General features: G+C 44.3%; 1 protein-coding gene across 1 annotated transcript; it reads right to left on the bottom strand.

Moving 5' to 3' along the window:
- Positions 1-280: 280 nt before the first annotated feature.
- On the bottom strand, positions 281-1,285 carry LOC135974544 (olfactory receptor 6N1-like). Its single transcript, XM_065562960.1, has one exon. It carries the CDS (start codon positions 1,283-1,285, stop codon positions 281-283), a length of 1,005 nt encoding a protein of 334 aa, XP_065419032.1.
- Positions 1,286-25,827: the final 24,542 nt, after the last annotated feature.

Below are 25,827 nucleotides of genomic sequence, written 5' to 3'. Positions count from 1 at the left end.
TATTTTATTCTCATGAACTAATTAAGGTATTTACTTGCAAAGTCATCCAGACTCCAAGAATAAATAATCCAAGATCAGGGAGGATACACGGTATTCTTCAGACCTTAGAGTGGGAGCAGGAGGTGCAGTGTATTTTTAAGGCTTTGGCTTGGTGTTCTAATTTTCCTCCAAAATGTGTCAGACGGCCAGAGGCAGGCAGCACCCAGAGTCTGCACTTGCTTTCAGGGAGTCCTGATTCTGATATGCATGAGTTCAACAGGCACACAAAGATGAGTATGGACTACTTGTGTGAGTCAGATTTTTTATATATATTTAATGGACCAATCATGGAGATCTGATCTTGCAAACTAAGGACAGTTTTTCTCAAGGCTTCCCTCACCTCCTTGTTTCTCAGGCTGTATACCAGGGGGTTGACCAATGGGGTGAGGACTCCATAAAAGATAGAGAACACTTTGTTCAGGTCCCTCAGTGCATCAGAGTCTGATAACAAATATACAATGACTAGAGTTCCATAGAAAATTGACACCACAATGAGGTGAGAGGAGCAGGTGGAAAAGGCCTTTTTTCTCCTGGTGATGGAAGGAATTCTCAGGATGGTGGAGATGATACTACCATAGGATGCTAGGGTCAACAGAAATGGAGGCAATATAAATATGGAGCAATTTATGAAAGCAATAACTTCCAGGGTGTGGGTGTCACTGCAGGACAGTTTCATTATTGGGCTAAAATCACAAAAGAAATGGTCAATTTCATTGGGCCCACAGAATGTTAATTGTGACATCATAGATATTAAGAAGGCAACAAACATAAATCCACCTATCCATGTCCCAGCCACCAGCTTGATACAGAAACTGCCATTCATGAGTGCTGAATAATGCAGAGGTTTGCATATCGCTATATACTGATCATAAGACATCACAGATAAGAGATAACATTCAGCGCCGGCCAGAGAAGCAAAGAAATATAATTGTGTGAGGCAGGCATGAACAGAAATGGTTCTGTCCCCAGTCAAGAGATTGGTCAGCATCCTGGGCATGATAGCCAAGGTGTAACTGGTCTCTAAGCAGGACAAGTTCCCCAGGAAGAAGTACATGGGGGTGTGAAGGTGCTGATCAGCCACAACTAGTGCAATGATGAGGATGTTCCCGGCCAGAGTCACAATGTAGATCACTAGAAACAGCAGGAAGAGAAGAATGTGCAGTTGAGGGAATGTCCCCAATCCCAGGAGGATGAATTCTGTGATGGTCGTTTGATTTCCATGGCATTTGTTTGTTGTGGGTTTCATCTAGGGGAAATACAACAAATTTTGCAATTTACAGTGAGACTTCCATTTCAAAGTGGTCAGCATTTCAATTCTGGCTTCTCCCTGCTGGTTCCATCCCAACGGTTAAGTAACGACACCAGTTGGTGGTGGTATTTTGGGGAATTTTTTTCCTAAGGCCCTAAGTGGAATCACCTTGGAAATGTTCCTATTGTCTGGTATCTCTATGGTTGAACACATCTCAGCTGCAGAACTCCTGACCATACTTATATATTACTTTAGCCACAATGTCTGAGATTATCAGTGAAGACTAAGAGAATTAAATGCCACTTTCCTGGACTACTGTGAAAACCCAAGCCAAAGGCCATTGCTGGGCTCATACCTAATTTAGACTTACTTACACTGCAGAGTCCAGCAGATTCCAGTGGAGTGGATACAAGAATTCAATTCCAGGGACTTGGGTTTTATTCCTGGCTCATCCACTCCCTGACCTTGAGCTTGTCCTTTCCTCTCTCTGTGACTCTGTTACCTCCTCTGTGAAATAGTTGATGACAATACCACTTACTGTTCTCTTAATGTGATTTGAGGTTTATGAAACAAGTGCTCTCAGCATATGCTCTGTTGCTCTTGTGTAATATGGAGATGCTACTTAAGACACTTCACAAAGTTCTTTAATATCTGTTAATGAGTGCTATGTATTTTCTAAATGCTATAATGCTGCTATGTGACCATGCATAACTTTCAATACACAATAGGAAGAGAACTTAACCATGCCTCACAGTCACAGCACACGTTTATATTTTCATCTCAATTTCTGCAGTGACAAAGCCATCAAGGGCGATTAACACTGAATGGCTTACCCCTTGTGAAGCACTGTGAGTGTGCTGAGAGAGACAGAGCTAGGAACAGTGATCAGTCACAGAAGTGGGCTGTAGTCCACGAAAGCTTATGCTCTAATAAATTTGTTAGTCTCTAAGGTGCCACAAGTACTCCTGTTCTTCTTTTTGCAGATACAGACTAACACGGCTGCTACTCTGAAACCTACCTAGATCAGGGGGCTCAGCAGCACATGGGATTCAGAAACTGGAGCCAATGACAACAGTTTGGGGTCAGTTCAGAGAGGGGAACAGGACCAAGATGTCACAGTTGCATCTAGGTTTCCTCTGTGACTAAAATTTTAAATAGTCCCATAGACAAACCCATAGGGATATTCAATCATCCAAAGAAGAGAACTCACCCCTTGCAGGATCTGCTGATTTCTAGAGTCACCTATGAGATGCAAGGATTCTGATGACCATCAGAGATTTGCTACTAAAAGCGCTGTTGTCAGGGGTTATTTGACCGTCACCATTTTTGTAACCTCATTGCTACTGCCAGAAAGCACAGATAGGGTTGAAATTTGGCAATATGATGGAATGAGGTCACATATGTGGAAATATGTTCTTCATCTGTTCAACATAACTACAGATATAATCTGACACACAATTAATGCCCAAGCCCATACATGCCCTCACCCCTCCCTCCACTTCCCTAGCCCCCAACACACACTCACTCATTCAGGTGTGTATGCCCTAGTCCACAAGAATCTAGTAATTTTCCAGAATTAGAAATGAAGGGACTGAGGTTTTTGAAATGCTGAAAGTGTTTCAAAGGACTTGTTCACCTAATTGCCATAAAGGGAGATTGTCAATGGCAAAAATAGGGCAGACAGGTTGAAATTCCAAACATTGGCCATGACTGTCTCAGTTGAACTTAAAATCTATATAGTAAGATTCCAGGATAGTGACTCTGTGTGTCACTCTAAAGCATACTAAGCCTGAAAAAACAAAGGTGGAAGCATAGACTAATAGCTAAGGATGAGTACAAAAGAATGCCACAAGTACATAGGGACAAACTCAGGCTAAGGCACAAAATGAGTTACACCTAGCAAGGGACATAAGTAAGAAAAGGAACTGTAAGTACATTAGGAGCAAGAGAAAGATGAAGAAAAGTGGGGGTCCTATAGCTGTCAGGAAAGGAGAGCCAATAATGGATGACATCGAGAAGGCTGACAAATCAACACAACCACGTACATAATAAAACAACTAATCACACACAATTACCCTAAGCACACATAGCCCCTCACTACAGTGCACACCTGCACAAATTAACATAAATGTCCCGGTATGACATAAGGAACACACAAATCAACACAACCACCCACACAACTCAACCAGAACACACAGTAACCCCTAACATCAGTCTGAAAACTAAACTTTCTGTTGAATCTATATGAAATGATGGAAACAGTTACAAGCATGGTTGACAGAGCTTTCTGTTTAGATTATTGCTCGGTTCCATTATCACTGGGATTAACGGTCTGTTATTGTCCAGTTTTTAAGTTCTCAGCCATTTGGGGGCTTTTTAACACACGAGTTTACAAATTACACTTGTGTGAGAGCACAGGCTTTCAGCTAGTAGAGAAGAAGTGACCAGATTGCCTCTAGGGATAGAAGCTTGGCACAGTGACCTGGGTGACATGCCAGCTAAAGGGCAGGTAACATTTAGAAGAACGATCTCAGACATACTTGAAAAGATTAGCTTTAACTTTTAAAAGCTGTTCATTCGTCCCTAGTGGATGGAAATCAAGATGTTGCTTTCCTTTGCCCTCCTTACTCTGCTTCTTCCCTTCTTTACCCTCATATCCAATTCCTTTACCTTTCTGTTCTTCTTCTATTTTTAATTCTCCCATTAATTTTTTTCTGTGTGTCAGGGAAATCAATAAAATATAAATAAATAAATCAATAAAAATAAATATGCGCACTTAAAAGTGAATTACAGTAACTAAGTTAACATGAAAAATAAAATGAAGATTTAAGCTTTTTGAGGAGTTTATTAGGAAACAATTCCCCTCTCACTTACCCTAGTATAAATCAGGAATAGCTGCACTGAATTCAATAGAGCTGCATTGCTATAAAACTGGGGTAAATGAGAGGAGAATAACGCCAAAAGAGAGGCGTCGTCTTCTTCAATTTTTAATGTCTGTATATAAATTCATGCCCAATGCACCTGCACAGACACAGATTATCATTTTCACAGCACCATTCCCCATGTGCTGTGTTGCAGTCACCTCCATATATATTTTGGTGACCATGTGGGAATTGTTCCCAAAGAGCATCTGCTGTGATGTTGCCCAGCAACCTGAGCCATCCTTAGTAGTAAGTGACAAAGAGGTCAGCCTTCCATAACAACACAAGCTTTTCTTCTCCATATGATACAGGGATGGGTTTTAGAACAGAGAGCTTCAATCCATGGAGACTGGAAGAGCTGAGGAGGGGTCGATTGGTCATCAGACAAATCAGCAGAGAGGTGCAATAGGATCATCATTCTGTAGCCATTGCCAGCCTGGGGCACCAGGGTTACTGGTGACCCTCCACCACCCTCATTTCATGCTAGGAAGCAGATTCAGTTTTGCTGTATCTCCAGTATCTTTGATGGAGTTGGACCATCATTACCTCTTTCCTATTACTTCTTTCCTTTAACATTTCAGGATCTCCCTCAGTTTTTCCACATTTTCCCCATGTGTTTGTGGTCAGAATTTATTGGTGACTCATGGAGGTATATTTTAGACAGTAGCTTTCCCTTATTTATTCTAAAAGATCTTGTATGTTATGAAGGCTATTGTTAAACAAACGAACAAAAAAACCTCACCAGGATGTAACATTGAGGGAAAATAATAAGAATAATAATTGGAGCACTCATGAAAAAGTATGCATGTTTTAAATTTAGTAATGAGACGTCAATGGGTAAGTCTTTCCAGAATCCTACACATGATGATATGCAATTTGGAAAGATTAGATAGATAGATTTAAAGGGTCTGGATTTTCAAAAAGTGCTGAGCCACCTGCCTTTTGGAAATCAGGCACCTTTAAGGTTTTTGAAGTTGGAATCACAAATTCACTAGTTCCTTTTGAAAATCTTAGCCCAGCCTGGTTTCTAGAAACATAGACCAGATTCATTGATATGCTCTGACTACTCCATACCACTGATGGAAATTGAGGTTATGTCTACACTACAAACACCAGAGTAACACACCTGTATCACTGCAGCTGCACAACGGTAGTGTAGATACTTGCTACAGTGTTGGAAGGGTTTTCTCTGTCGCTGTAGAAAATCCACCCCCTCGAAAGGCGGTAGCTAGGAAGACGGAAGAATTCTATACCGGGTGTCTATACTGGGGCTTAGGTCGGCTGAGCCATGTCTTTCAAGGGGGTGCACGTATCAGCTGGAGATCCATAGTGAGTTAGACCCAATGGTCAGATTGCCTCAAAACATTTTCTTACATTTGAATGTCCCCAGACTTTGGATCTGGATTTTTCACCTTGGAACCATTGCTACTGAAAACTGAAGTGAGGAGATAGTCATTGAAACATCCAGATATCTTCTTCTTCTTCCAACGTTCTGTGAACAATAACAACCTTCACTCCAATCACTTACAGACTTAAAACCTGAGCACAGTATTAAGAAGTTAGAACTGATCAAATTTGTTTTAATGTCTTCATACATATGTAAACAAATAAAAACCAAGCTTTTATTCCTTGGGAACCGTGTTATGTCTTTCTTCTGATTATTTAGAAATCAGCACTGTGTTTGTGAATACATTCATGAGTGTCATGGCAGTGCAGAAATCTGGAAGAGTTGAACCAAGAGTAACTACTATAATAGCATCACCCTGAGTCTGCAGAGAGCCTGAACCAATATCCATGAGGGGAAACTTCCCTAAGTCAGACCAATGCAGCAACATCTACCTGCATCTGGAGAGGGCCTGAAACAATCGCTCTAAGATGGATACATTTTGTTGTTGATAAAATCCTATTTTCTGAAAATCCTTTTATCAGGATATTTTTCAAAAATTCTAATTTAGGCATATTTGAAAATCTATTCCCTTTTGTTCCAATTTACTGTGAACTATTAGGAAGCCGTGAGACATACCCAGAAGATTTCTGATGCATTATAGGTTTTATTTATTGAATGTTCAATGGACAGCACAAAACAAGGTTGCACCATCTTATTACAAACATACCAGGGCCAGTGATACAGAAATTAACGAGCAAAAGAAGAGGACTTTATTACAAATAATAGGTCAGATTGTGATCTCAGTAGGAAGACAAAGGAACAGCTTCCCAGATGGCTTAAATCATTGGCTTCTTTGGAGTCAGTTGGCCAGATCGCCACCTGGTAAAAATCAGTGACTCTCATCCATTGACCTCCAGTGAAGTTAGATAGAAAAAAACAAAATGTATATAGCTCGAGTCCCAACTACACTAATGCAGTTGTGCCACTGTAGTGCTTCTGATGAAGACACTCTAAGCTGACGGGAGAGAGCTTTCCCAACGGTTTAGTAACTCCACCATTGCAAAAGGCTCTCCCGCCAACATAGCACTGTCTACATGTGGGGATTAAGGTTGCTATAACTACGTCGCGCAGGGGTGTGGATTTTTCACACCCCTGAGTGACATAGTTATACCGAAGTAAGTGTGTTGTATCGACCTGGCCTGAGACAGCATGAAAATTACTCTGTACCCTGGTGGTTAGAGCAATTACCTAGGAAGGGAATGGCCCAGAATCCCATTCCTTTGACCTTTTGTTATTCAGCCACAGTGGAACAGCTTCAGTAGGAGCGACTGAGGGTACACCATGTCAGACTATCCCATAGCCCAGTGGTTCTGGCACTCACCTGAGATGTGGCAGATCCCTGTTCAAATCCCTTTGCTCCCACAGACGGGGGGAACTTAGGGGGGGGGTCTCCTGCATTCCAGGGGAGTGCTCTAAGATTTGGGTTAGAAGTCACTATGGAATTCATCTTCCTCCCACCCCAGCTTCTTGCAAGAAACATGTTAGGCTCCTAACTCAAAGAGAATGTTCACAGCTGAGCATCCCAAGCAAAAGTAGGCACTGAACTCCCTGCAAGGGGCTGGGCTTAGCACACAACCCTATCCTTGGCATCTCCTATGGGCTAGCTCAGTCAGTTCCCAGTATGTGCTGGCTTTTATGGATCCCATTCTTAGGTGTCTATCCCTCCCATTCACTGCATAGGGGCCTGGGCACCTAATTCAGGCTTTGTGATCCCAGTGATTTTCTAGGCACCTAAAAGTTAGGTGTGGTGACTCACGTAAAACTCAACAAGCAGAAGGAAAGAGTGTTGTAAAGTGTTATTGTCACACACAGCACAAGAAAAAATATTTGGAAATTAACAAGCAAGAAAAAAACTCACCATTATAAATAAGAGGCCAGATTCTCAGTGTAAATGTGGAGTAACATCATCAGCTTCAGTAAAGTTACTCCACATTTACCGGGGGGTGTAAATGAGATTGTAACATGGCTCAGAGCTGGGCACAAATATCTTTTCTTACTTCCTTTCCCTTTGTAAACTAGGAAAGCCCACAGAAAAATCTTGCAGACACATTTGTTTTCCAGGCAGCTGTAATATTATGATTCTGCACAGTGTAAATTTCTGTGTTAGAGTGGTGCCATGTGAGCATTGACTAACCAACATATATGTATATGTAGCTTACAAATTCTATGTATCTATCTAGGGTAGGATTCCCAAAGTATTTAAGACATATAGGAGATAGATACTCAATCAATGGACCATAAACAAATCCCTAAGGGGTGAGATGTTTAAAATGTGTTAAGGGAGTACGAAGAGCATATTCCGTCGAAAGTGACCTGAGCACCTAAGTGGCCTCTGTTGCCAGTGCTCATGATTTTAGTGCCAGTCTCATGATATTTGGTGTTTCTCTTAAACCCCGAGCTTCAAGAGTCTTGAGATTTCCAGCAAACCTCACCTTTCAAAGGAGTAAGATTCTAGCCCTCATGGTTGCAGCGAAAAGCTGGAAATGTGACCTCTAAAGGCTCAGGAGCCAGAAGATGAATAAGCCCCACTCCAACAATGTATCTTTTTTCAATATCTCATGATTATTCTCATCATTTTTTCAGACCTGTCTCATTAAATTTGCATTCGTGGGGTTGAGTTTATGGGCTCGTCTTTGGGTCAGTCTACCCTGCAATCATGGGGTGTGATTTCAGCTGGTGTAGACAGTCCCCAGCAAGCTTTACTCTAACTACCAAGTACTGGAGCATTAAAGCTGCGGCAGTGCACGCTTCAGCTGAGACTAGCCATGTAAGTAAGTTCACAGGGTTCCGGGTGGGCCGTTACAGCCCAGGCTGAAGCACAGGCTGCTGCAGCTCCATTGCTCCGGTACCTGAGCTAGCTTGATTAAAGCTGACTCAGGTGTGTCTACACGGGGTGTGTCTACACAGGTGCAGTCACACCCCATAATTGCAGTGCAGACATACCCCAACTGCAACGTTCGCTCGCGGCCCAACTTCAGCTTAACTTGAGCTGTGGCTTTTGTCTTTTTTTTATTATTATTATTATAAAACCATCAATTATGGGGTTTTCAACTGTACCCTGGATTCTTAAAGCTTTCTTAAAAAATTAAGGCAGAGCAGTTTTTGCTGGGTTGTCTTTTTGTATTCTGGGCAATTTGTTTTTTAAAGTTTTGCCTAAACAAAGTAACAGTATTTTTATAAGAGCTCCTTTAAGCTGTTAGAAAGCTATAACATGTCTTTTTACATTTTTATTTTATTATTGTAAAACCTTTCTTTGAATGAGGGTTTTGTATAACATTGTTATTCCTCAGGAACTTATTTCTTCACATTTTACATTCCTGTAAGCTATTTTTACTGGGTTTTTTCTTACTATGCAAGGTATTTAGAGAAAAAAAATTACTTAAAATTTTTCTTTAAGTTGTATCACAGAGATGATAGTTATTTAGTCATGGAAATTAAGTAAACAGCATCTTTTTAAAATGTAACAACATGCTTATATTATTTTTAAAATTTGTGCTTGTGGTGTGTTTTCTGCTTGACTGAAATATACCGTGTGCTCTGTTTGTTTGTTTGGGGGACAGTGTGCGGACACTATGTGTGCTGAGCCTAGAGGCCTGCTATGCCAGGCTGAGAGCTTCTTAAGGAGGCTGTGATCCTTCTGCCTTTCAGCACCCATCAACCCTTAACCAGGGGGCGGGGCTACTCAGGGAGGCCAGGGCTTTAAAAAGCCCGCTCATAAGCAACCAGAGGAGCTTTGTGAGGGAGTTTTTACAGGGAGAGTGTGAGCAGGGGCTAGAATTCAACATTTTTTAAACTTAAAACCTAAAAACACCCCCTTGATATAAACAAAACAACAACAAAAGAACCAGCTGCAGGAGTAAAAAGGGACTGCAGGCAGAAGTCCAGCAACAGAGTGGGGGCTACCCAGTTTATTGCACCCAATGCAGCATGTATGATTACCTGCCCTATGGGCAGGTGGCGTATGTGTGCATTCGGTGCAAGGAGCTCCTGGCCCTCAGAGACCATGTACACAGGAGCCCCACCAGTTTTTCTGCCGCCCTAGGCGGAGGAAGGTCCCACCCCGAAATGCCGCCCCCCCACAGAGGTGGCAGAAGTTCCCTCCATTGAAATACCACTGTGGTCGCTGCCCCCCAAATTGTAGCACCCTAGGAGACTGCCTAAGTCGCCTAATGGGTTGCACCGGCCCTGCATGTACGGGCTTTGGAGACCAGAGTGGCTGAACTGGAGGAGCTGAGGGAGACAGAGGGGTACATAGATGAGACTTCCTGGGACACAGTAGAACGGTCCCACCCCCAGTCTGACAGCCTCTGTGCTGTTGAGGAGGATGAAAGTCCCAGGGAAGGAGAGCATCTAACTGGAGCAGAGGGAAACAATCCCATAATTGGGACCCTCCTTCAGATGATGTTGTGGTATCCTCTCGCACTGAGGATACCTCTCCAGGGGAGGGAACTCCAACTATTACAAAGAGACAGGCATTAGTAATGGGTGATTCAATCATTAGAAACATAGATAGCTGGGTTTGTGATGACCAGGAGAACCGCATGGTGAGTTGTCTGTCTGGCATGAAGGTTGCGGCTCTCTCAAGACATCTAGATAGACTTATGTGTAGTGCTTGGGAGGAGCCAGTGGTTGAGGTACATGTAGGTACTAATGACATAGGGAAGGATAGGAGAGAGGTCCTTCAGGCCAAATTTAGTCTGTTAGGTAAGAGACTGAAGTCCAGGACCTCCCATGGTCGCATTCTCTGAGATGTTCCCAGTTCCATGCGCAGGGTCCGTTAGACAGGCAGAACTGCATAGTCTCAATGCATGGATGAGAAGATGGTATAGGGAGGTGGGGTTTAGATTTATTAGGAACTGGGGAAACTTTTGGGAAAGGCAGAGCCTATACAGGAAGGATGGGCTCCACCTAAACAAAAATGGAACCAGATTGCTGGCACTTAGTTTAAAAACTGCTCCATTACCTTTTTAATATTAAGGGCTGGGGGAAAGCTGACAGGTGCGGAGGAGCATATGGTTCAGACATCCCTTAGGGGAAAATCTATTAATAGAGAATCTCTATGTCCTAGTGAGGACAAGAGGATGGGAAATGATAAAATACAGGCAGGGTCTGATCAGAAACAGTCAAATGAAAAAGAGTCCCATTCAATTACATCGTGTAATGGCAGACAGCTAAAAGGAGACAAGTTTTTAAAGTGCTTATATACCAATGCTAGAAGTCTAAATAATAAAATGGGTGAACTAAAGTGCCTCATATTACATGAGGATATTGATATAATAGGCATCACAAAAACTTGGTGGAAAGAGGATAATCAATGAGATACAGTAATACCAGGTTACAAAATATATCGGAAGGACACAACAAATTATGCTGGTGGGGGAGTGGCATTATATTTGAAAGAAAGCGTAGAATCAAATGAAGTGAAAATCATAAATGAATCAAACTGTACCATAGAAATCTCATGGATAGACATTCCATGCTCTAATAATAAGAATATAGCAGTAGGGATATATTACTGACCACCTGAGCAGGATGATGATAGTGACTGTGAGATGCCCCAGGGGATTAGAGAGGCTATTAAAATAAAAAAACTCAATAATAATAATAATAATGGGGGATTTCAATTATCCCCATATTGACTGGGTACATGATACCTCAGGACGGGATGCAAAGATAAAGTTTCTTGACACCTTAAATGACTGCTTCTTGGAGCAGCTGGTCCTGGAACCCACCAGAGGAGAGGCAATTTTTGATTTTATTCCTAAGTGGAGCACAGGATCTGGTCCAAGAGGTGAATATTGTTGGACCGCTTGATAATAGTGACCATAATATAATTAAATTTAATACCCCAGTGGCAGGAAAAACACCACAGTGGCCCAATGCTGTAGCATTTAATTTCAGAAAGGGGAACGACACAAAAATGAGGAGGTTAGTTAAGCAGAAATTAAAGGGTACAGTGCCAAAATTGAAATCTCTTCAAGCTGCATGGAAACTTTTTAAAGACACCATAATAGAGGCTCAACATAAATGTATACCCCAAATTAAAAAAACATAGTAAGAGAACCAAAAAAGAGCTACCGTGGCTAAACAACAAAGTAAAAGAAGCAGTGAGAGGCAAAAAGGCATCCTTTAAAAAGTAGATGTTAAATCCTAGTGAGAAAATAGAAAGGAGCATAAACACTGACAAATAAAGTGTAAACATACAATTAGGAAGGCCAAAAAAGAATTTGAGGAACTGTTAGCCAAAGACACAAAAAGTAATAGCAATTTTTTTTTAAGTACATCAGAAGCAGGAAGTCTGCTAAACAACCAGTGTGGCTACTGGACAATCGAGGTTCTAAAGGAGCACTCAAGGACGATAAGGGAAGGTGTGCTCCTGGATTAGTAACTGGTTAAAAGATAGGTAACAAAGGGTAAGTATAAATGATCAGTTTTCAGAATGGAGAGAGGTAAATAGTGGTGCCCCCAGAGGTCTGTCCTGGGATCAGTCCTATTCAACATATTCATAAATGATCTGGTAAAAGGGATAAACAGTGAGGTGGCAAAATTTGCAGATAATAAAAAATTACTGAAGATAGTTAAGACACAGACAGACTGCAGGGAGCTACAAAAGGATCTCTCAAAACTGGGTGACTGGGCAACAAAATGGCAGACGAAATTTAATGTTGATAAATGCAAAGTAATGCACATTGGAAAGCCTAATCCCAACTATATATGTAAAATGATGGGGTCTAAATTATCTGTTACCACTCAAGAAAGAGAACTTGTAAACATTGTGGATAGTTCTTTGAAAACATCCACTCAATGTGCAGCAACAGTCAAAAAAATGAACAGAATGCTTGGAATAATTAAGAAAGGGATAGATAATAGGACAGAAAATATCATGTTGCCTCTATATAAATCCATGGTACACCCACAGATTGAATACTGTGTGCAGATGTGGTCACCCCATCTCATATATTGGAATTGGAAAAGGTTCAGAAAAGGGCAACAAAAATGATTATAGGGGTATGGAATGGCTTCCGTATGAGGAGAGATTAATAAAACGGAGACTTTTCAGCTTGGAAAAGAGGTGGCTAATGGGAGATATGTTTGAGGTCGATAAAATCATGACTGGTGTAGAGAAAGTAGATAAGGAAGTGTTGTTTACTCCTTCTCATAACACAAGAACTAGGGGTCACAAAATGAAATTAATAGGCAGCAGGTTTAAAACAAATAAAATGAAGTATTTCTTCACACAACGCACAGTCAATCTGTGGAACTACTTGCCAGAGGATGTTGTGAAGGCCAAGACCATAACAGGGTTAAAAAAAGAACTAGATAAATTCATGGAGAATAGGTCCATCAATGGCTATTAGCCAGGATGGGTAGGAATGGTGTCCCTAGCCTCTGTTTGCCAGAAGCTGGGAATGGGTGACAGGGGATTGATCACTTGATGATTATCTGTTCTGTTCATTCCCTCTGGGGCACCTGGCACTGGCCACTGTCGGAAGACAGGATACTGGACTAGATGGACCTTTGGTCTGACCCAGTAGGGCCATTCTTATGTTCTTATGTGATAATAAAGACTGGGAACATCGTGGGGTTCTACCCTAAAGAGATCAAGAACAGCGCCTCAGAGAAACTGAGAGGGCTCCAGCTAGCCCTGAACCATGACAATGTACATCAGTAAATAAGCTCCATAAACTAAGGCTGGGTTATTTCACTGGTGTCTGTGTCTGGGTTCCTCTGGGCTTGTGACGACCCAGTGCTGGGTCCTTGATCATGTGCTAAAGACAGAAGGGTTTTATTTAGCATTGCCTGCTGCAGGTGAGGCACCACTTTCAGCCTTCTCACTCAGCAGCAACAGGGAGCAAATTAAAACAATAGCTCCACATCACGCCCACCTTCCTTCAGGGAGGGTCTGGCCAGCATCTGTCTCTAGCCAGTTCCTGCTCCCAGCCAGGCCTCTCTCATCAAGTGAGAGCAGAAGATCTGCATCACCTCCCAGCCAGCTCCCAACTGAACTGGGCTTTCCCCTATTAGCCCCTCCCACCAAGCCTGACACCTGTTGCAGGTGTAGTGGTATAGAAGAGGTTCCACAGAACAATTTAATCAATAAATATAATGTCTTTCTCTGTTTGTGAATTCTCTGTGGGAGAATATTGGCCAGAAATGGGGGGGAAAAAACAAAACTAAACCCCAGTTTAATTAAAAGTTTCCTTATTTTGAGATCGTTACCATTTGGACCAGTTGAAATCAGAGCCACTTTTTCATATTTTTTTAAATTCCATTTTTAAAATGCATATAAAAAACATGATGAAGTTGGTTGATTGCTTTTTTAATGTACTTAACACCTGTGTGTGTGTGTAAAAACATGTAAGTAAAACGAATGATACAATTATTTAATGAAGTTATGATTTTTAGTAAATGAGCAATTTCAACAACAGTTTCTGTACTGGTATCTATTTATCTATCTATCTCCATGTTTGTTTGTTTGCTTACTGAATATATGATTCTTTACCTCAAAGTGTGGATAATTTTTAACAAGAAAAATTTTTCAGAAAGAAAGGTCTTTATTTTATGAAAACAACTTTTTATTCCAAAATTTTTCACCAGCTACATCCTTGAGCAGATCAGGGTTTTCACATTTTATCATTAAGAATATTCTGTGGACAATCCTGGGTCTGGCACACATTTTCAGGTGACTCATTGTTAAAACTCAGTATGTAGAGTTCAGAATTTGAGCTGTTTTCATTTGGCACATAACTCACATGACACAGTTCTTCCCCCGACTGCACTGCGAATATGGTTTAAGAGACGCCAAGCTAGAGTCACAAATGGACTTAGGCACCTAACTGCCTCTCCTCATAACTAGCAGCCCACTAGTTAGAGCACTCACCTGGGATGTTGGAGACCCCCAGCTTATACTCCCCCACTGTCTGAGGAGGCAAAGGGATTTGAACAAAGGTCTACTCTCCTCCTGTGTGTGGCCCAACCACTGAGCTAGGGGACATCCACTCAGTCTCTCCCGTTGAAGTTGTTCCACTGTGGATGACTAATGAGAGAGTCATTGGGGCAGCAAGAGAGTGAATGAGTATGAGAATGACGCTGCAGCCAGGTGGTTTGAGCACCCACCTGGAATGCCATGGATCTAGTCCCACTGCTTCCATGACTCTTTAATTATTAATCCAATTATCCCTCCACCTCTTGATGGTCAGAGGTCTGCAAGAGCTGTGAGATCAGACTCTCCACCTGGCCCTGGCCTATAGGGAGAGAAAGGCACAGACACATTAAAAGCCCTTTCTCAAGGGGTTCTGCACAGAGCCCGCCAGGAAGAAGCATATACCGGGAACAGCGTGGGAATCATGTAGACAGAGATCCGGATAGAGAAAGGGTGCTCAGGGGCAATGAGCCACTCGCTCCCTGCGGTGCTGGGGAAAGCGTGATCTGATCCAGCATCAGGCCTGAAAGGAAGGGCTATATAATGGGGACTATCTGACAGGGGTGACGAGAGCTGCCTGGGAGCAGCAGACTGTTGCTTTGCCAGGTGGCCTCTGACAGATGCTGTGGCAGATTCCAGTCTCTGTATTTGGACACTGGTCTTATAAGTAGCTGATCATATAAGTATCTTAGGTACTTCTACAGCCCTCAACACCACAGTACGTGGGTGACTCACTCTCTTTAATGTACTCATCCTCCCAAGAGTACTATGATGCAGGGCAAGGTTTTATGCCGCTGATACAGAAGGGGAACTGAAACACAGAGAAACTGAGGCCCAGGTTTTTAACGGGCACCTAACCCCCACTGAAATCAACTCTGTGACTAAGGCCCAGATCCACAAAGCTACTTAGGCACCTACAGGCCAGACTCAGGTGCCTATGTCCAAATTTTAGTCACTGCTGCGATCCACAGAACTGCCGCTCGGCTGCCGCCCGACCTGTTAGGCGCCTGAACTCACTCGGCAGTGAAATTTTAAAAGTAAATGTTCCCAGGTCTCCTATCTTCCTGCCTTTGGGCATGTGAACTGCTGCTCCTCTCGAGGCCTCTCTCCAGGCCTCTCTCAAGCCCCAGAGTGATTCATGAACTGGGGGAAGACAGGCAGAGGACTGTTTATCTTGTAGTTGGGGGTCCAATCAACTAGGAGTGCTCAGAAGTCACCTCACCCCACACAAAATGTCCAGCTTGTGAAGGAGGAGGAGTTTGTAACTCTTAGTCCAGTGGTTTGGGAACTCATGTGAGAGACCCCCAGTTCAAGTCTCCCATGTGCCTGATGAGAAGCAGGACTTTGAGAAAAGATTTGCTGCCTTGTAGATCAGCACTCTAACCAGCCATCTGCAGGATATTTTGATGTGGGACTTTCACAGTCTCTTCTGTTGAAGCTTTGCATTAAATAATTAAAGAGGCATTGGAGCAGGAGGACTGGATCCAGGGATCTAGGGCCGGCTCCAGGCACCAGCTTGCCAAGCAGGTGCTTGGGGTGGCCACTCCGGAGAGGGGCGGCATGTTCAGCTATTTGGTGGCAATTTGGCGGACGGTCCCTCACTCCCGCTCGGAGCGAAGGACCTCCTGCTGAATTGCTGCCGCAGATCGTGATCGCGGCTTTTTTTTTTTTTTTTTTTGCGCCGCTTGGGGCAGCAAAAACTCTGGAGCCGGCCCTGCAGGAATCCCACGTCCCAGGTGAGTGTTCTAACCACCAGGCGACAGTCATTCTTTCTCTAGTGGTCCCGCTTCTTACTATTCAGTGGTCAACAAACACTGAGGATGGAGTGGAGGTTAAGGATAATCTAGGCCTGGCTCAATATCTAAACAAATACTTTGCCTCAGTCTTTAATGAGGAGCTTAGGGATAATGATAAGATCACAAATAGGAATGAGGATATGGAGGTAGATATTACCACATCCGAGGTAGAAGCCAAACTCGAACAGCTTAATGGGATGAAATCAGGGGGCCCAGATAATCTTCATCCCATAGTGCTTCATTGTGACCGCTCTGGACAGCACTCTCAACTCAGATGCACTGACCAGGTAGACAGGAAAAGCCCTGCAAACTTTTGAATTTCATTTCCTGTTTGCCCAGCATGGAGAGCACAGGTGACCACGCAGAGCTCATCAGCACAGGTAACCATGATGGAGTCCCAGGATCGCAAAAGAGCTCCAGCATGGACAGAACGGGAGGTACGCGATCTGCTCGCCATATGGGGAGACAAATCAGTGCTAGCTGAACTCAGTAGCAGTAAATGAAATGGCAAAATATTAGAAAAGGTCTCAAAGGCCATGAAGGACAGAGGCCATAACAGGGACGCACAGCAGTGACGAGTGAAAATTAAGGAGCTAAGGCAAGCCTACCACAAAGCCAGAGAGGCAAATGGAACGTCTGGGGCAGAGCCGCAAACATGCCACTTCTACGCGGAGCTGCATGCCATTCTAGGGGGTGCAGCCACCACTACCCCAACCGTGTGCTTTGACTCCGTCAATGGAGAAACACGCAACAGGGAAGCGGGTTTGGGGTACACGGAAGATGATGATGATGATGAAGACAATGAAGATAGCTCACAGCAAGGAAGCGGAGAAACTAGTTTCCCCAACAGCCAGGATATGTTTATCACCCTGGACCTGGAACTAGTAACCCCCGAACTCACCCAAGGCGTGCTCCCAGACCCTGAGGGCACACAAGGGACCTCTGGTGAGTGTACCTTTGTAAATATCACACATGGTTTAAAAGCAAGCGTGTTTAATGATTAATGATTAATTTGCCCTGGCAATCGCGGCCAGTACAGCTACTGGAAAAGTCTGTTAAGGTGTATGGGGATGGAGTGGAAATCCTCCAGGGACATCTCCAGAAAGCTCTCCTTCATGTACTCCCAAAGCCTTTGCAAAAGGTTTGTGGGGAGGGCCGCCTTATCCCGTTCGCCATGGTAGGACACTTTACGACGCCAGGCCGGTAGCACGTAGTCTGGAATCATTGCATAACAAAGCATGGCAGTGTATGGTCCCGGTGTTTGCTGGCATGCAGACAACATCCATTCATTATCTCTCTTTGTTATCCTCAGGAGAGTGATATCATTCACGGTCACCTGGTTGAAATGGGGTGATTTTATTAAGGGGGCATTCAGAGGTGCCCGTTCCTGCTTGGCTGAACAGAAATGTTTCCCGCTGTTAACCACGCGGTGCGGGGAGGGGTGAAGTGATCATCCCCGATAATTGGGTGTGTGTGGGGGAAGGGGGTTAGTTGGGTTTGTGCTGCATGTTAACCCGGAAACCGCAGCCCCTCCTTTTACATTGCAAACCCATTTTAAATGGCCAACCCAACAGGTCCTTGGTATGGGAAATGAGGGCACTACTGTTTGAAGCCATTCCCACATGTTAGGAGGGTTAAAAAAGCCAAAAGACTGTGGCTTACCATGGCTGCCTGCAAGCCGAATTCTGTTGCCTGGCACTGCGTGAGTGATCTCTCACACCAAACCGGCAGGCCCTCAATATAAGAGGAAAAATGCGACCTTGTAATGAAAGCACATGTGCTGTGTAATGTGAACAGCAAAATTTAACGTGAAAGAGTGTACCCATTGTTCTCTAAAATGTGTCTTTTTTAACCATCTCTCCCTTGTCCTCCACCAGCTGCAAATGTTTCACCTTCGCAGAAGCTAGCAAAGATTAGACGGAGAAAACGGCGGACTCGGAATGATATGTTCACGGAGCTCCAGATGTCCTCCCATGCTGAAAGAGCACAGCAGAATGCGTGGAGGCAGTCAATGTCAGACTACAGAAAAGCACAATATGAACGAGAGGAGAGGTGGCGGGCTGAATTGCAGGATGCATCCTAGAATACTCAAGGAGCTAATAGAGGACGTATCTGAGCCTCTAGCTATTATCTTTGGAAAATCATGGGAGACGGGAGAGATTCCAGAAGACTGGAAAAGGGCAAATATAGTGCCCATCTACAAAAAGGGAAATAAAAACAACCCAGGAAACTACAGACCAGTTAGTTTAACTTCTGTGCCAGGGAAGATAATGGAGCAAGTAATTAAGGAAATCATCTGCAAACACTTGGAAGGTGGTAAGGTGATAGGGAACAGCCAGCATGGATTTGTGAAGAACAAATCATGTCAAACCAATCTGATAGCTTTCTTTGATAGGATAACGAGCCTTGTGGATAAGGGTGAAGCTGTGGATGTGGTATACCTAGACTTTAGTAAGGCATTTGATACGGTCTTGCATGATATTCTTATCGATAAACTAGGCAAATACAATTTAGATGGGGCTACTATAAGGTGGGTGCATATCTGGCTGGATAACCGTACTCAGAGAGTTGTTATTAATGGTTCCCAATCCTGCTGGAAAGGCATAACGAGTGGGGTACCGCAGGGGTCTGTTTTGGGCCCGGCGCTGTTCAATATCTTCATCAACGATTTAGATATTGGCATAGAAAGTACGCTTATTAAGTTTGCGGATGATACCAAACTGGGAGGGATTGCAACTGCTTTGGAGGACAGGGTCATAATTCAAAATGATCTGGACAAATTGGAGAAATGGGCTGAGGTAAACAGGATGAAGTTTAACAAAGACAAATGCAAAGTGCTCCACTTAGGAAGGAAAAATCAGTTTCACACATACAGAATGGGAAGAGACTGTCTAGGAAGGAGTACGGCAGAAAGGGATCTAGGGGTTATAGTGGACCACAAGCTAAATATGAGTCAACAGTGTGATGCTGTTGCAAAAAAAGCAAATATGATTCTGGGATGTATTAACAGGTGTGTTGTGAGCAAGACACGAGAAGTCATTCTTCCGCTCTACTCTGCTCTGGTTAGGCCTCAGCTGGAGTATTGTGTCCAGTTCTGGGCACCGCATTTTAAAAAAGATGTGGAGAAATTGGAAAGGGTCCAGAGAAGAGCAACAAGAATGATTAAAGGTCTTGAGAACATGACCTATGAAGGAAGGCTGAAAGAATTGGGTTTGTTTAGTTTGGAAAAGAGAAGACTGAGAGGGGACATGATAGCAGTTTTCAGGTATTTAAAAGGGTGTCATACGGAGGAGGGAGAAAACTTGTTCACCTTAGCCTCTAAGGATAGAACCAGAAGCAATGGGTTTAAACTGCAGCAAGGGAGGTCTAGGTTGGACATTAGGAAAAAGTTCCTAACTGTCAGCGTGGTTAAACAATGGAATAAATTGCCTAGGGAGGTTGTGGAATCGCCATCTCTGGAGATATTTAAGAGTAGGTTAGATAAATGTCTATCAGGGATGGTCTAGATCACATGTGTCAAACTCAAGGCCCGCGGGCCACATCCGGCCCGCCATACAACTATATCCGGCCCGCGAAATCGTTTTATATATCTGTTTTTAATGGCCCTGTGATATGACGCCCCAATAACACACACTACAAATCCCATGATGCAGTGCAATTGCCGCCAACAGCAAGCCGCGGTTCAAGTTCGCGGTCTGTTGATGTATACAACGCTAATATCAAATCAAAGCTAGACCCCAACAATGGCCAAGAGAAAACTTGATTCTGAAAACCGAGGCTTTCAAAGCCGGTGGGAGAATGAGTATATGTTTACTGAAATTGCAGGTAAACCAGTGTGTCTCCTTTGCGAGAGTAATATCGCTGTAATGAAGGAGTATAACCTAAGACGGCACTACGAGACGAAACATGAGAACAAATTCAAAAACCTGAGCGCAGGACAGAAGCTACAAAAGGTAGAGGAGTTGAAGAAGAATTTGACATCCCAGCAGACGTTTTTCACCAAAGCAAAATCACAAAGTGAAGCTGCTGTGAAAGCAAGTTTCATTGTGGCCGAAGAGATCGCCAAATCAGGACGGCCGTTTACCGAGGGGGAATTCGTAAAGAATTGTATGATGAAAGTGTGCGACGTCCTTTGTCCAGATAAAACGCGAGCGTTTGCAAATGTAAGCCTCAGCAGAAACACTGTTGCTAATCGGGTTTGTGAGATGGCGACTGATTTGAAAACACAGTTGATTGAAAGAGCAAAAGATTTTGTTGCATACTCCCTTGCCGTGGATGAAACTACTGACGCGACTGACACTGCACAGCTGGCGATATTTATCCGTGGTGTGGATTCCAATTTGTGCGTAACAGAGGAAATACTGGACATTAAATCGATGCACGGGACAACGAAAGGAGAAGACATCTTTGGAAATGTATTTCAAAGTGTAACCGACATGAAACTGCCGTGGGAAAAACTCGTTGGACTTACAACAGATGGCGCACCTGCTATGTGTGGTGAAAAAAATGGACTGGTGGGAAGGATGCGCTCAAAGATGCGGGAGGAGAACTGTGCCGGTGAGTTGACAGTGTATCACTGCATCATACACCAGGAATCGCTGAGTGCTAAAGTCCTAAAAATGGATCATGTGATGAACACTGTAACACAAACCGTCAACTTTATCAGAGCCCACGGTTTAAATCACCGCCAATTCCAGTCTTTTCTGCAGGAAATAGATAGCGAGTTTGGCGATATGCCATATCATACGGAGGTCCGGTGGCTAAGTCGGGGAAAAGTTCTCAAAAGACACTTTGAGCTGCGAGAGGAAATCTGCCAGTTCATGGACAGTAAGGGGAAAGACTGCACAGTTCTGCGGGATGAAAAGTGGAAATGTGAGTTGGCGTTCCTGGCTGACATAACGTCGCATCTTAGCGCTTTAAACCTTCAACTCCAGGGACGGGAGCACATAATAACCGATATGCATGATGCAGTGAAGGCATTTCAAGTGAAGCTGCGCTTATGGGAGACACAAATGCACCAATGCAACTTGTCTCACTTTCCCTGTTGCCAAGTAATACGGAACCAAGAAAGTGCCACAGTTTTCCCAAATGCCACCTTTGCTGAAAAACTCAGCGCGCTGCGCACTGAGTTCGCACGGCGCTTCAGTGACTTTGAGGCACAGAAAAGTAACTTCGAGCTGCTTCGCAACCCATTTGCAGTCGATGTGGAAACCGCACCTGTAGAAATGCAGATGGAGCTGATAGAACTGCAATGTAACGGGACACTGAAGGCAAAGTACGACACTGCGGGGCCAGCACAGTTCACTCGCTTCATTCCTGAAGCGATGCCGCAGCTCCGCCAACATGCGGCTCGAATCCTGTCCATGTTTGGCAGCACATATCTGTGCGAGCAGCTGTTCTCTGTGATGAAAATTAACAAAACGTCACACAGGAGTCGCCTCACTGATGAACACCTGCAATCGATCCTGAGAATCTTCACAACACAGAACCTAACCCCAAACATAAACAAACTTGTTGCAAAGAAAAGACTCCAAGTATCAGGCTCTGACTAAATAGGACAAGAAAATGGAATGTTATGATTTGTTATGATTATACTTTTGCTTTAAATTCAATTTTTTATTTATATTTTCAGATTTTTTAATATTCCAGCATGTACAGATTTTGAATGTATTGTATTGACAGGATATTTTTTTATGAAGAGCAAAATATTTTAAGTTGAAATGTATTTATTTTGGAATGATATCCTGTATTTTGGTTCATATTAATGGTTAAAAAACATAAATATTTAGTCTGTTAAATAAATGGTTATACTGTTCGGCCCGCGAGTTTTGAGTTTTGGCCCCCTGTGCAATTGAGTTTGACACCCCTGGTCTAGATGGTATTTGGTCCTGCCATGCGGGCAGGGGACTGGACTCGATGACCTCTCGAGGTCCCTTCCAGTCCTAGAATCTATGAATCTATGAACAGAGCAAGTGGTGGGCTGAAGATGATAGTTGGCGTCAGCTTGCAGACAGAAGGCAAGAGTCGATGCTCCAGCTGCTGGAGCATCAAACTGATATGCTCCAGCGTATGGTTGAGCTGCAGGACAGGCAGCAGGAACAGAGACCGCCGCTACAGCCCCTGTGTAACCAACAGCCCTCCTCCCCAAGTTCCATAGCCTCCTCTCCCAGACGCCCAAGAACACGGTGGGGGGGGCCTCTGGCCATCCAGTCACTCCACCCCAGATGATTGCCCGAGCATCGGAAAGCTGGCCTTCAATAAGTGTTAAAGTTTTAAAGATTTAAACTGCAGTGTGTCCTTTTCCTTCCCTCCTCCCCCACCCATCCCGGGCTACCTTGGCAATTATCCCCCTAGTTGTGTGATGAATTAATAAAGAATGCATGAATGTGAAGTAACAATGACTTTATTGCCTCTGCAAGCCGTGCTCGAAGGGGGGAGGGGAGGGTGGGTTGGTTGGTTTACAGGGAAGTAGAGTGAACCGGGTGTGGGGGACAGAGGATTCATCAAGGAGACACAAACAGAAGTTTCACACCGTTACCTGGCCAGTCACAAAACTCGTTTTCAAAGCTTCTCTGATGTGCACCGCGCCCTGCTGTACTCTTCTAACCGCCGTGGTGTCTGGCTGCGCGTAATCAGCAGCCAGGTGATTTGCCTCAACCTCCCACCCCACCATAAATGTCTCCCCCTTACTCTCACAGATATTGTGGAGCACACAGGAAGTAGCAATAACAATGGGGATATTCTTTTCGCTGAGGTCTGAGTGAGTCAGTAAGCTGTGCCAGCGTGCTTTTAAACGTCCAAATGCACATTCCACCACCATTCGGCACTTGCTCAGCCTGTAGTTGAACAGGTCCTGACTACTGTCCAGGCTGCCTGTCCTGCAGCTCATGAGCCATTGCATTAAGGGGTAGGCTGGTTCCCAAGGATCACGATAGGCATTTCAACATCCCCAACGATTATTTTCTGGTCCGGAAAGAAAGTCCCTTCCTCCAGCTTTCGAAACAGACCAGAGTGCCTGAAGACGCAAGCATCATGTACCTTTCCCGGCCATCCCACGCTGATGTTGGTGAAATGTCCCTTGTGATCCACCAGGGCTTGCAGCAGCATTGAAAAGTACCCCTTGCGGTTTATGTACTCGGTGGCTTGGTGCTCCGGTGACAGGATAGGGATATGGGTTCCGTCTATCGCCCCACCACAGTTTGGGAATCCCATTGCAGCAAAGCCATCCACTGTGGCCTGCACGTTTCCCAGAGTCACTACTCTTGATATCAGCAGGTCTTTGATTGTCCTGGCAACTTGGATCACAGCAGCCCCCACAGTAGATTTGCCCATTCCAAATTGATTCCCGACTGACCGGTAGCTGTCTGGCGTTGCAAGCTTCCACAGGGCTATCGCCACTCGCTTCTCAACTGTGAAGGCTGCTCTCATCCTGATATTCTGGCGCTTCAGAGTAGTGGAAAGCAAGTCACAAAGTTCCATGAAAGTGCCCTTACGCATGCAAAAGTTTCGCAGTCACTGGGATTCGTCCCAGACCTGCAACATGATGCGGTCCCACCAGTCTGTGCTTGTTTCCCGGGCCCAGAATCGGTGTTCCACGGCATGAACCTGCCCCACTAACACCATGATTTCCACATTGCTGGGGCCCGTACCTTGTGAGAGGGCTATGTTCATGTCAATTTTCTCATCACTCTCGTCGCTGCGCTGCAATCGCCTCATCAGCTGGTCCTGGTTTTGCTTTGGCATGTCCTGGCTCTGCATATACTCCAGGACAATGCGCGTGGTGTTCATAGTGCTCATAATTGCCGCGGTGATCTGAGCGGGCTCCATGATCCCAGTGCTATGGCGTCTGGTTTGAAAAAAGGCACGAAACTGACGGAGGGAGGGAGGGGCGACTGACGACATGGCATATAGGTACAGGGAATTAAAATCAACAAAGGTGGCTGTGCATCAGGGAGAAACACAAACAACTGTCACACAGAATGGCCCCTCCAAAGATTGAACTCAAAACCCTGGGTTTAGCAGGCCGTTGATTTCACGGAGGGAGGGGGAAGCAAATGAATACATCTATTTTTTACATATTAAGCTGGCAGCAGATGGTGCAGCATGACTGATAGCCCTCGGCATCTTCTGGGTGCTTGGTAGAAGATACTGTACTACGATTGCTAGCCATCATCGTCAAGACAGTTCAATAGTACAGCCGGCAGGACTGAGTCTCCAGGAGGCAAAGCATGTCTGCCCAGGTGCCTCTGAGTGAACTGGAATACGACGATGATGGATATCAATCTTAGTACACCATCTACTGCCAAAAGGCCATGGGCTGCTGCTGTATAGCAATGCAGCCCCACGTCTGCCAGCACCCAGATAGCCGATGACGACTACCAGTCATACTGCACCGTCTACTGCCAAAAGGCAATTAGCTGCTGCTGTGTAGCAATGTGGTACCACGTCTGCCGGCACCCAGATGATATATGGTGATGGTGAGCTGAGCTGATCTGAACGGGCTCCATGCTTGTGGTGGTATGTTGTCTGTACAGGTAACCCAGGTAAAAAGGTGCGAATCGATTGTCTGCCGTTGCTCTGATGGAGGGGGAGGGGCCTGACGGCATGTACCCAGAACCCCCCCGCTACACTGTTTTGCATCATCAGGCATTGGGATCTCAACCCCGAATTCCAATGGGCGGCGGAGACTGTGGGAACTGTGGGATAGTTACCCACAGTGCTACGCTCCGGAAGTCGACTCTAGCCTCGGTACTGTGGACGCGGTCCGCCGGCTTCATGCACTTAGAGCATTTTATGTGGGGAAACAAACAGGATGATCATACTTGATAGATTGTAACTTTTCCATTAATACCTTACATGATCTACTTTGTAGAAAATATATCATAATTCTATGGCAGTGTGACTATGGGGGGCAGGGTGCTGCTTTAAGACACAAAGTGTCACAGACTGATTGAGGCCCAGATAGGAGGTGTATTATTTAGAGATTCATCTTGAGTAGATCTTTAATATGAGGATGGTATTGCCTTACTTGGGGCGACTACTGACCAACAGCTGAGAAAAATAACTTAATCTATGATGACAAAACCAAAGACATGAATGCCTCCTATAAAATGGAAATGAATGGCCTGGTGCTGTGCATGTACATGCCAATGGCTTTGAATGGGTGAATAGTTTTATCTATCTGGGTAGCGGGTTGACAGCAGGAGGTTCTATATAGGAAGGAGTCACACGTTTGATCCATTTTGCATCGGTGGCATTTCAGTATCTTCAAATGCTTCCGTTTGCGTGGCAGAATGTCTATGTGACAGCTAAGAGATGAGTGTTCAATGTGGTAGCCATGGCAACTCTGTTATATGGAGCAGAAATATATCCATTAAAAATAGCCAAGGAGGAAACTGGACAGTTTTCAGGGTCAAAAATACAGCGGATTTTTAACATCTGTTGATTTGTGG

This window comes from Chrysemys picta, chromosome 12 (genome assembly GCF_011386835.1).
Source record: "Chrysemys picta bellii isolate R12L10 chromosome 12, ASM1138683v2, whole genome shotgun sequence".
NCBI lineage: Eukaryota > Metazoa > Chordata > Testudines > Emydidae > Chrysemys > Chrysemys picta.
Note: the sequence above shows the minus strand (reverse complement) of the source record. Positions and strands in the feature narration are given on the sequence as shown.

What these genes read in the sequence shown, in the direction of transcription:
- LOC135974544 (XM_065562960.1), bottom strand. Translation starts at nt 1,285, where the DNA reads ATGAAACCCACAACAAACAAATGCCATGGAAATCAAACGACCATCACA.